At 36.9% G+C, this 13,385-nt stretch overlaps 1 protein-coding gene across 1 annotated transcript in view; it reads right to left on the reverse strand.

Moving 5' to 3' along the window:
• bsnb (bassoon (presynaptic cytomatrix protein) b) overlaps positions 1-13,385 on the reverse strand; it is a 95,690-nt gene that overhangs the window by 59,375 nt on the left and 22,930 nt on the right. Inside the window, 1 exon segment of the mRNA XM_026275050.1 lies at positions 3,665-4,468. Coding sequence (XP_026130835.1) covers positions 3,665-4,468 — 804 coding nt within the window.

Below are 13,385 nucleotides of genomic sequence, written 5' to 3' on the forward strand. Positions count from 1 at the left end.
TAGTTCCTTGAGGGAACGAGACGCTGCGTCGCAGAGCCATACTCCCGGCACCCCTGCCGGCGCTTGCTTCCCTACTCGAAGCTGAAGCCAGCTGCACGGCACATGCTTATATAGCTTCCTGGTCGCTACGTCACCCTGCCCGTGACGTCACGCCCGTCCATTGGACAGATTGCACACGATGTTCAGAGCCGGTCTCGTCAGGGACGTTCCCCAAAGCGATATCGACGCAGCGTCTCGTTCCCTCAAGGAACTAGGGTTACATGCGTAACCTTGGGACGTTTCTTACAAAATGTTTTATTTATTGTTATAAATGAGTCTAAAATGTTAAAAATAAAATAAATGAAGTGGATTCAATCGTTTTTGAACAAAACTCTTGATTTAATGAATTAGACATCTTACTGGCATAATGTAACAAACAGGCCTACAATCTTTATTTGAAGTGTAATGAGTTCCAAAGGTCAGTTTCTCATTTTGAATGCGGCTGCCAAAACATCAGCTGTATCTGGACTATACTGCTACTGTGTAGACTGTTTGTGAAGCTGTTTCAAACACAAAGCTTACCTGTGAGCGTTGCTCTCTGGATCAGCTGCTCTGCAAAAGGATATTTAAATATTCTGATGTGATTTCAAGTGTTCAATATATGTAGTGGGATCATCGTCATAGCAATAAGATTGAGTGTGTTTGAATCGAGATCGCAATCTTTTAATGATTAATCCATATGAGCCTATAACCTATGTATTTTTTTATGTCATAATTTGTACCAGACCTCAAAAGTTGCCCGAGCCCTATGCTCTCTTGGTGAAAAATTCTCCCAACTTTTGGCAGAACATTTCAGGACACCTAACAGGGCAGGATCAACATAGACCCCATTTACACTGCATGGTTCAAGTGGCCCAATTCCGATTTTTTCCTCTCATGTGGCACAGATCGGATATGACCGGTGAACGTGTAAGCAGGAAAAAAACGCATGGATTCCGATGTTCTCAGATCGGATTCAGGCCTCATTCATATGTGGTAATAAATCGGATACGTGCATTTGCGTGTGCCATGTAAGCAGACACATCGGATATTCCCCAGTAAATGCGAGTTGTACTTCATCAAAAAAGTGACGTCAACACAGGTGGACACCACCAACTGAGATCACATGACTTATTATACAGTAGGTGCGAAATTCGCCCAGGCTGCAACAAAGGCTCCTCTTTTTTCTTCGCTGTATGAGACCAAAGTTTTGCAGATTTTTTTTTTGTTGACTTTTCAAAATATTGTGGAAAGTAAAACACTGTATAATTTTATTTGCATCTGCATCCATTGTATTTCGTGCTGTTTTTCTTCCTTTTCCGGGTCAGGACTTCTACGTTTGGTAGTTTCAGCAGTGTATAGTGTAAATGCAAAAATCAGATACGGGGCACTTTTAAAAGATGATGTAAGCGGGTCGTCAAAAAAATCGGATATAGTCAGAAAATTGGATTTGGGCATCAAGACCTGCAGTGTAAATGCAGCCTTAGTTGGCCTCTGAATTAAGTAGCCTCAAAGTGATCGATCATTGAGAATAATTTGCATGAGGATCGTTACTTTATTGGAAGGAAATGAAAACGTCTGTCCACTAATGTTCTGTTAACCTTAGTGGCAGCAAGCCATTTGATTGATTTTAGCTCGATGGTGGTAAGCAACTTCAAAAAAATCCGGACAGGTAATACAAATGTGAAAGAGTTTTCGGAAATACTTAGACGAAGGTCACTACTCACAGACTGAAAGTTTATAAAACAGATGAGGGTCTGGAAAGTCTCTCAATTTGACGCATATCCACATAAAGATATCAATAAGCTATTGGAAAATGCACCAAAATTCATTCTTTCAGTTTTTTCAGAGCTGCACAACTTCCAAGAAAAACACAAGTCAAAAATATAAACGTATACATTATTTAGTATAAAAAATAGTTTGCACATAATGCAATCAGAAACTAGGGGTGCTCCGATCACGATCAGCCGATCGTTAATGCGCAACTCGTCAGTAAAGCCGGTTCTCTAATCAGCGGTTAATTCCATCAGGTGCGTGATTTCACGAGCAGCTGTTACTACACAGAGCCGTTGTTAACTGAGAAGGTGCGCAAATCCACGTTCATTTTCAGCGATTATTCGCACATCTTCTCAGTTAACAAGGGCTCTGTGTAGTAACAGCTGCTCATGAAATCACGCACCTGATGGAATTAACCGCTGATTAGAGAACCGGCTTTACTGACGAGATGCGCATAACGATCGGCCGATCGTGATCGGAGCACCCCTATCAAAAACCCTTGAAATATGAATAATCAAATACTGTGACCACAATCTCCCTATGCTTTCAAATGCAAAATGTCATGTGTGATAATCTATTGATCCATGTTTGACCCAGAAGGCTTACATAAAATAAAAAACAAACAAGTCTATCGACTAACTTAAACAGTCCTTTGGAATCTTCTTGTTTCTGAATCTCATTATATTTTGTGGCACAAAACCTCACTTTTCCCAAGAATACATTTCCATGAAGAGACTGTTCTAATGACACAACACCTTTAAGTGACCAGGTCACAATATCTAAGAGGTTCTCATAAACAAAAACACTGTGTATATAAGAATATAAGTTTGAATATAATGTCTTAGTTACATTTTAATGAAACATTAGGAAATAGTTCCAATTGTTGAGCCACACTGATACCTTACTACTGTGTCTGTAAACTATTTTTAAAATATCATGTATAGATAGACCTTATTTGTAATACAATCAATAAACAATTTTAGAGATAATCTGTCCTCTTTAAGTAGCATATTACCATCTTAACATGATATTATGTACAATATCATTATGTAATCAATGATTTTGATAACTGAGAGCTGTATCATAATATGCCTCCATTTCATTTCCCAAAATAACCCTTGGCCAACATTGTATCTGTAAATCAATTTGCACGAAACAACCTGGTAAAGCAGCAAGAACTAAAGACTAGTCTGACAACAGTAACACCACAACAATGCTGACCTATACAAAACCATTGAACTTAACAAAAAAACTGACCAAATGAAATTTTACCATACATAAGAATTAGCTCTGTTGGTCATAGCAAAGACTATAGAATACCCAAGATGTGTCACTCGTATAGATTTGAATGGGAAAAAAATGCAACTCTCTATATATCACGCATAACCTTTCCAACTTGATTACGTAATGCGTGAGGACACTCATGCGCATTGCAGAGCCAGTGAAAGACAAGCTTTGTGGTTAAAAAGTATATAAATATGATTTTTTAAATAAAATGACTGATTGTTTTGCTTGATAAGATCCTTATTCCTCGCCTCCCCTGCAAGGAAGGGAACTGCATTGAAACTGCAATTTGGACCTTCAACCCATTTGCCGCCATTGACATTCATTATATGGTTAAAAATCCTTGAATGTTTTCCGTTTTTTTTTTTTTAAGTGAACTAATCTTTAAGTGACACTGAAAGCCAACTAATGTCAGATGAAAACCTGCCAAAGGACAATTCTGGAAAACCTGTCAAAGAATAATTCTAGAAAAAACAATGAGACTTTGAGCTGCTGCAACGATGCCATCAATGATTCAATACCAAGGACCTGAAAAGTTCAGACTTTCCAAAAATGCACAATCATCCAGATAAAAGTCTTATCTTACCTCGGTCAGGTGAGGTGTGGGGTTGAATCCGCACATGTTGCAAACTTGGGTGTGGCACTCGGTGCAGAGGTTGTAGTTTGGGCTCTTGGCTGGATCTCCAATGTTTAGCTCAGTCTTACACAGTGGACAGCACACTTTGGGCTTTGAAGAAACTTCCTGTCGTGGTGGACCTGGCTGTGCTGTGGGTTTAGCACCCGCTGCAGGACCTGGACCAGGTCCAGGGGGTCCCGGCTGTTTCTGCGGGGGCTTGGGGGAGGAAGGTGGTTGGACCGGTGGCGCAGTTTGCACCGGATCAACAGACATCAAACTGCTGGCCTGGTTCAAGAGAGAAGCGCCAAAACCGAAGAGTTTTCCGAAGGGCTGTTCTGGTGGAGGAGGTTGACGGGATGGGGAACTTCCAGCGCTGCGAGTCTGGTCTTGTCGTGGTCCTTGAGATGGGAATCCAGGGCCCGAGCGGGATAGGTCAGGCTGGGATGGGGCTTTGGCCATGCCTGGAAGAGGAATAGCACCTGGAGCTGGGGGTTTGCTTTGAGGGGCAGCTTGAGGGATGGTCTGCTTCTTAGCTTTTGGGGGAGGCTGGGACTGAGGCTGGGACTGAGGTTGAGGTTGAGGTTGAGGTTGAGGTTGGGGTTGGGGTTGGGGCTGTGTCTGTGGGGGCAGTGTGGGTTGGGATACAGTCTGGGGAGGAGGTTTGCTGGGCTGGGACGGTGAGTGGATCTGCTGTTGGCTTTTCGACCGTGGTGTCTCCATATCCATCCCCAGTGCCCTCTGCATTTGACAGTTCAGACACAACCACTCCTGCACCTGGGAAAGACAATGAACCATTTACTGACTATGCAATTAGGTCAAAAGATTACTCATTAATTTCACATAATGAAGAATATCAATGTGAAAAAGATGAAGAGGATTGGAAGGAGAAGAAAAGAACGTAAACTAGAATACAAGACATATCAGTGACTTGTGTTACTGCTTATATTTGTATTACAATCCCACCAGCTGTTAACTTATACAGAGTGGGAAAAATCCCAGATACTTCCAGGTACACTGAAGGTAAAAGATTGGGGTGCCCATTCTTTTAGCTACAACCTTCACCAATAAACCTGACTTAAAGTTTCAAGTTACCCAGAAGACCTTGATTAGCTGGTTGAGGCATGTTTATTAGGGTTGGAACTAAACTCTCCAATAAGTTGGACCTTCAGGGGCATTATTGGACACTCCTGGGCTACAATCATACCTAGAGACCAGAGTACCATATATACTGTGTTCCAAACAGTATAAAGGATATCTCTCAAGGTACTAGCAAGGGGTAAAATTATTGATAGACAATGCCTTTCAAACCATGGAAACTCTTATATTCAAAGGTAAAGTCTTTGAAGGGAATAGGGTATAGGGATTACCACTACAGAATGGAACACATCCAGGGCTTTGGGTGTGCCCTTTTTAGTTAGAAACCACCTAGAACTCGCCTAGCAACCACCCACCAATGTGCTACAAACAACTTTGTGGCAAGTTTTACAAAAGCACATTTAATACTTAAAATGTTATACTTAATATGTATAAAGCTAATACTTCATTTAGAAATAAATTAAGTATAAGTAGCATAAGTAGCAGAATAACTGCTCTTTAGACCACTGGAACAGGAAATGAGTCCACATCAACAGTGCTAACTACCTAACTGGCAGAGCAAGCACAATTACATCATAATCTATGACATAGATGTGACATGCGACCCTGGATAAATAGGATTCACTAATAGGATCAAAAGGCGCAACTGATGTCTGCTCAGAAAATCTGACTTCATGAATGGATTATAACCAAACGAGGAGTTTGATGCTGATTATAATAGCAAGTGTCTGTCTATTTAGATATTTGGAACTGACATGTTGAGACATGAAAGCTGACATACCGGAATTAATATAACTGACCGACAAATCATATCTTACAAAACTGTAACATCTGACAGCTTGACGGACACGATATGACACTGGTTACTCTGGGAGGGTTTCCCTTTACAGCTAGGAGAGGACACAGACAAATGTGTGCTAAACAGCCTTCTACCAAAGCTTAGAGGCCCATGATTGTAATAGATGCTGATAAAACAGTATTAAATTTATGCCAAATTGTGCCAGAGGTGGAGTAATAAACAAAAGAGCAATATCATAAATACTTAACGCTGAAGGATATTGATGCCTCAAGCTGAAAGAAAGGCAAAACACGGTTTGTTTAAAAATAAGTTTAGCATGAATTATTTGCAGATGCCACTTGGCATCTAAAGCACTGGCATTCAGACATGTTTCAGTGTGACCTAAGGGTACAAAATTGTCCAGTTCTGTATTTTATGTTTAGTAAAAGCTGTTGAACATTGGATGACATTGGATCAATGAGGGTGGTGCTAACCAGTCAGAAAAGAAAAAAAAATCATATGTTAATGTATTTTCTAACGTCTTTTGACTAACGCTTAGTTAGGGTAAAAAATATATATCTTTAGAGAATTTGTAATATATCTTATTACTATTTCTCATGGACAGTCAAACAAACATCTCTTTCTGGTCAAGGTGAATGTGTGTATGAGTTTTATGACACAAACACACCTCTCTCTCAGGTTAAGATTAGATGGCTGTCACATTGGGTTAGGTGTGATAACTGACACCTGTCAATACCACATCAGTCCACATGTAACATCCACTGACATCATGACAGCATGTCTCATTATTGACCATACTAACACATGGCAAACTCCCTTCACCAACAGTTCACCCTGACAAGAAAAACAGCCATGTGCAAACACATGCTGAAAAGCTGACATGGTACAATATACAGTAAATTCTATTGCTAGACCAATATACACTAAGTATGTGTTCAGCAATATCAGGTTTATGAAAGAAATTAATAAAGGATGTATTAAATTGATAAAAACTGACAGTAAAGAAATTCATGGTTCTTTTATAGTACTTCTTATTCATCAAAAAACCCTGTAAAACGGCACCCTGGATTCCACAAATATATTAAGCAGCACAATTGTATTCAATTTCAATTAGAAATGTTTCTTGAGCAGCAAATCAGCATATTCAGAGACTCTGAAAACTGGCGTAATGATGCTTTAAATTCAGCTTTGCATCAGAAGAATACATTTAGAATATATTTAGAGAACGGTGGTGTACATTGATAAATCAGTAATGTTCATGTATGCCTCATTTGCCATCAATAAATAATTATTAAGCTACAGTATAATACATTGGTATTTTTTCAATATAATGCCAATAGATCTGCATACTAGTATTGGCATATCTAGATCGGACATATCTAGATCAAGAAATGAATCCAACTGGTCAGTTATTGACAAATGAGCCACAGCCTTACCATCTGATATTTCACTGTACCATGGTACTGACACAGTACTGAAGATCATTTATCTTCTTAATAGCATTTGCACATACACAAAAACACACATGCACAAACGGTTTTCAATTACCCATTATCTGCATCACAGTACTTTACATTTTTTTCTGTATAAATCCATTTAACAAAACTAATAGCAACTACTGAAATATAATAACTTAATGGCTGTTCCAGAAATTACGTTTGTGAGTAAATGTTCTCGCTTGCATGAGCTTCTGGGTTATAAAGAAAGATAATGAGCAGATTTCTCATAGACAGACATGTCACAGGTGATCAGTGTTCTTACAATTATTAACTCCAAACACTCTTTAAGGATTAAACTTGAACACAATAATCCATAACCTTTAATTTAATTGCTGTAAATATTTAAAAAGGCCTGAGAAATAATCTGTGCCCTTTTGATGCCTACACTATGGCAATTTGTGAATTCAACCGGCTGTCCAGATATTGAGTGATTCTTTGCTGAAAATCTGCAGTGTAAATGTACTTTACTTCGACAGCAAGGGTTTGAGTGATGGTCATCAGGTCAAACTTTGAGCCTGTGCATTAGTTGCTGATGATGTCTCTAGAAATGTTTGTCAATCATATTGAAGGACAGGGCAGTAGTCTGAGTCCAATTTCAGCAGCAGAGACAGCAGACCGTGTGTGTGTGTGTGTGAGAGAGAGAGAGAGAGAGAGAGAGCGAGAGAGATGTCTGCACTTGTCATTCAAACACACAGCAGATGAACATACTCAGTATCCACTGGAAAATGGATAATTTCAGAAAGACACACACAGACAACATGTTTGTGTCACCTGTGCCAATATGCCCCCCCCCCCATACTGCTTAACATTTACAATGTTAGCCATGTGGGTCTAACAATATCCTGCATTCAACTGGGAGTTTCACCAGGATTTGTTCATATTTAAATAAGCATATTTTTATGTGTGCCTATGTAAGTGTGAAAATGGCATATGATTTATGAGAAACTAAATGTGTACAGTTTTATGCTAATATCTCTCAGAGTGCATTCACACATACACACACACACTGCTTCCACTGATTTACACCCAAATGATGGTGCAGCACCCGAGGTATTGATTAGTCAGCTGGTGTGTGAGAGAGAATCCACGAGGAGAGGAGAATCTCTTAAAGACACTGAGCTGAATACTGAATACAAGTGGATGATTCATTCAACTCGCTGACTCGTGAGCTTTTTTCCATGCACATAACAGACAGACTAAAATTGTATTCAATTTTTTGTTAATTTAAAGTGAAACCCAAAAAATGTTTTGTTTTGTTTTTTTGTTTTTTTTTCACTCACCCTCATGTTGTTCCAAACCTGTAAGACCTTCCTTCATATTCGGACCACAAATTAAGATATTTTTGATGAAATCCAAGAGCTCTCTGACTCTCCCATAGACAGCAAGGATCCTAACATCAGTGGTTCAACCGTAATTGTAATGTGCACAAAGAAAACAAAAATAATGCATTTATTTAACAATTTGTCTCCTCCGTGCCACCCTCTAGCGCAATTTTGGACAGTATCAAATATGTAAACAACATTTTGGACAGTATCAAATATGTAAACAACATTTTGGAGAGGATCAAATATGTGAACAACATATGCAACATATATGCATGTATACATAATTTACGCTTTGATCTGAACGTAAACAATGTTTCAGTGTACATACGTTGCATACATTGTTTACATATGTGATACTCTCCAAAATGGCACCAGGGTACCAAAGGAGACTTGTTGTATAAATACAAATTGTTGGATAAAGTCATTATTTTTGTTTTCTTGGTGCACAAAAATGATACTTGTAGCTTTGTAAAATTACGATGGAACTACAGATGTCACATGGATTATTTTAACGATGTCCTTACTACGTTTCTGACCCTTGATCGTGTAAATATACTAGTTCTCTATAGGAGCATCAGAGAGCTCTCAGAATTCATCAAATATCTTAATTTGTGTTCAGAAGATGAACGAAAGTCTTACAGGTTTGGAACGACATTAGGGTGAGTAATGAGTGAGTAAAGAGTGAGAAATGCTGTGAACCAATAAACTGAACCAATGATTTAAATTTGAGAATCAAAACCAAAATTGTTCTTTTGAGTCAATTCTTGTCAATGAACTCGTTAATAAGATTCTCAAAATTCAACTGGATTATTTATTCAACTCTCTGACTCAATGATCTGGACATGGCAGTTCTTGAATTAACATGTCAATAGAACAACAAAATAAAATTTGAGCCAGTCAAATAAAAAAAAGTGTATGACTTGAGAAGACTTCGGATAGTTGAGTATGAACCTTTTAAGCGTGAACTAGAGACACACCAGCTGCACAGACAGTCGTGTCGACAGTATTCTGTGGCATAAGAGCAGAGAGACAGATAGAGGAGGTGAACTGCTGCCTGTTTCCAGACTAAAGCGGTTGAGACACAGACTGAATGCTGCAGTTTCCTAACAACAAACCACAGCAGCGAAGCACCGAGCCGAAACTGGGACGAGAGACACATCAAAAGAGCATTCTGAAGGCCCCCAAATACTTTAAATATCTCTATAAACACCACACAAGAACACAACACAGCATCACTCCCGTCTCAACGGGCACCAGATTCATAAATTAATTCTTCTGTGCAAGCATTAGACCAAACTGACAGCTTATCAGAGCATATGAAGCACAAATGAAGCCCATTAATGGAAATGTGCAGAAGGTATAGAACCCTTATTTGCTGAGTACCACAGTGTAAACTTGATGGGTAGCTTATAATTGAGGTGTTTAGAGATGATTAAAAACTACATCAGTTTGCTGTAATGAATGTGACATGTTGCAAGAGAAATGTTTTTGTGAGTAATAATGATCATAATAACAAAGTAATGAGAAACTGAACTTTCAGGAGGAAATCCAAATGCTAAGCTATAGCTGCACTCACGTCATGGTGGAATTACCATAATTACGAGTTTGCGGCTGTAAGGTTTTCACGACTTAGTGGAATGCGTAATTGCAAGTTATATACATATAATGCAGTCGGTGTGTGAATGAGTGTGTGAATGGGTGAATGTGAGCTTTGGATGGCCATGTGGTCTGTTGAAAGCGCTATATAAATGCAGTCCATTTACCATTTACATTTAATTTTATGACAGCTCCAATATAAGGGACATATATACAGTGCTAAATCGATCAAAAAATTATTTATGCATTTTTTTTTTACATGACCAGTATAATATAATCAGAATGGTAATAATAAGTATGATTATTTTTTAAATAATCATTAAATTAAAACAATTCATGCATTGCTTCAGTATAATGCAAACAAAAATAATAATACTGAGCAATTGTGAAAGTAGCAGTAGTATTGGTAGTAAATTATTAAATTATTAAATAACTATTGCATTTTCTTAGTTATTGAATTATTAAATACTTATTGCCCTAAATAATTTAGAAATCAACAGTTTATTAGAAGAAATAATTTGATAAAAAGTACACATTTTTTTATATCACTTCAGTATAATACATTGAGTAAATTGATAATACTATATATTATTATTATGTTGGCTTGGCAATGTTATGCTATTTAAACTTTTTCTTATTATTATTTTTCTGACACAGAAATTCTAAACGCTACTCCTCCTAGGGCTTTAAAGCCACAAGCCCCAAACTCGGCAGACACCTGCGGGATAGAGCGGTGCAGGTTGTTATATCTTTTCAGAATGATCAGACTTAAAGTTTTTTTTTATTAATTTTTAAATGTAAAAACTCATTACCCATAGACTTCCATTGTCTGAGAAAAATCGCGCCCCTACTGGTTGCAATACCCGGAGTTTTGTTTACTTTCACTTTTACATTGGTTAAAAATACAAGTAAATAATACAATTTCCCTCAAACTGACAAGCTAAACCAACATATCTGATTACAGGGGTCAGGGCTCATTAATAATTTATTTCTGGGCAGAGACCAGTCAGACGAGAGAAGAATCACGGCTGGTCAGCTGCTGGAGGCATGAATACTCAACGAAGAGACGAGAGATATATCTATATCTATAGAAAGCTTGACATGTCTACTTTTAAACTAAACAAGTGCTCCCGAACAAATATTCTGTGATAAAGTAATCCATATCCAAACAAAGCGATGTCCTTTTTTCACGTCTCCTTTCATTATATCTAATGTGTATGGAAGGCCAAGAGTGTCAAATACACGTGAATTTTAACGCGTCAACAACACGTTAAATACGTGTATTTCATGCGTAGACAACACGTATTTAATATTATTTATTTATCGGCGCTGCACAACATGATAAAGTCATTTATATATATTTTTAAGAGCTTCTTAAAATACTATATTACTCCAATGTTATATCCAATATTATTTAACGTGTTAAATAGTGTTGTTTACAAGTGAAAAATCAGCGGGTATTTAACATGTATTTCACGTGAAATACACTGAAGTACACCTTAAAAATCAGTTTGAAGAGGTCAATGTCATTGGCTGCTGAGGACTTGGGTCAAACCACTTCTGTGAGCTTAGTGGTTGGGGTGTACCATCCATAGACAGGCAACCACCATTTAACATGCTATAGATCAGCTTATTCAGCCTTATTATTTAGTCTTTTTTCTTTTCTGTTTTGTATAGCCTATAGAAATAATATATTTAAGTTTCAGTTTTATGAAATATTTATTTTATAATAAATAGTAATTACAATTTTGTGGTGATAGTATAAAGTTTATAAAAGTTACAGTATTTTGTAATGAAACAGGACTTTTTGTTTAGCTGTTGACTCGCCGAAGTATACTATATATAGTGTCCCTTCTTTAATTTTTCAGTAATGTGTGATAACTTAAAATATGTTGTCAGTACTATTAAAATAAGATTAAATTGAATGGTATTTAGGAGATTATGGTTTTTGCATGACTTATTTCGCATTCAACTAGACAACCCTGTTGTAGCTGTTATCATAGCCTAGGCTTTTTATTTAAAAAGAAAAAAGCAAGGGAACATGGAAAAAGACTGTTGCAGGTGTATTTTTTTATGGTTTTTTTTTTGCAGCGGGACAACTCAAGAATGTTGGGCACACAAGTACTGTGGCTCTTTTGCCCCATGGCCAAGATGGCCAAGCCAACATCAAAGTTAGTTCACTAACTTTTAATTCTAGTTATTATTATTATTATTAAACCATCATTGAATCAAAACTATTTTTTTATATTATTATTATTATTAAATTCTTGCATCAAATAATGAAATTGGTATCAAAATAATAATAATAATAATATATTATTATTAAATACATTATTGCATCAAATAATTAAATTGGTAGTTAAATAATAATGATAGTGATAATAATAATTAATAATAATAATAATAACAACAGTAATAATTAATTAAATAAAAAAATCATACAAAATGTTCATTCCTTCAGTATTATAAATTTAGTAGTTAAAAAACAGCTATTATTATCTTATTATTATTATAAATAGTTTTATTATAAAAATGTTATTGTTAAAAACATATTTCAGATTTTTTTGCATTGCTTAGTAGTATAATACAATAAGTCATTAATAATACATTTACATTACTTAATAAATTTAGCAATTTGATAACCACAACTACTATAATCATCATCATCATATAAAAATACTCATTCAGAATAAAACTAACTATACTTAACCACTAGCTAAGCTAGCGCAAAACAGCTGGCTAGCCACCCACATAATGATATCTTAATCTGTGTTACGATCATCGTTATAGAAACAAATCAGTTCAGAATCCAATGACGTAAACAGCTCTGACTAAACTTTATGAATTGTCATCTCGTAATTATGGTAATTTCCTGAATGTTGTGGATGCAGCATAGTCGACAAAGGCTACAATATTCCACACGATTGAGAAGTAACCTTCAGGTAATCGAAAAGACATCTAGCGAAGACATCTGTGCTATGTGAAACATTCAAAGGGTGTTTTCCTATTATCAAACTCACAGAAACAACATTTAGTGTGGAAAAGCCTATTTCTCAGAAACTATTTCTATTACTGCACAGTTTACACATCAATGCATATTTTGTGCATTAGTGGCAAAAGTGGGGCGTCCGTCTCTTTAACGCATGACAGATTCTATTGTCTTGGAAAGGCAGCGAGACACTGTGCCACTAAGAAGAAAAGCACAGTATTCTGTTGTTTGATTAATCATGTTTGCATGGTGAGCGATGCATTCTTACTCAGCCCTCATAGACCGGCAGTCATTTCACACATCGGTTCGATATCAACTCAAGCACTTCTGATCCAATTTTACCATGTGCTGTTTGATATGACTCAGCTAAAAGGGGAAAGAAAGGTGA

Source organism: Carassius auratus, chromosome 11, assembly GCF_003368295.1.
Source record: "Carassius auratus strain Wakin chromosome 11, ASM336829v1, whole genome shotgun sequence".
Classification (NCBI taxonomy): domain Eukaryota; kingdom Metazoa; phylum Chordata; class Actinopteri; order Cypriniformes; family Cyprinidae; genus Carassius; species Carassius auratus.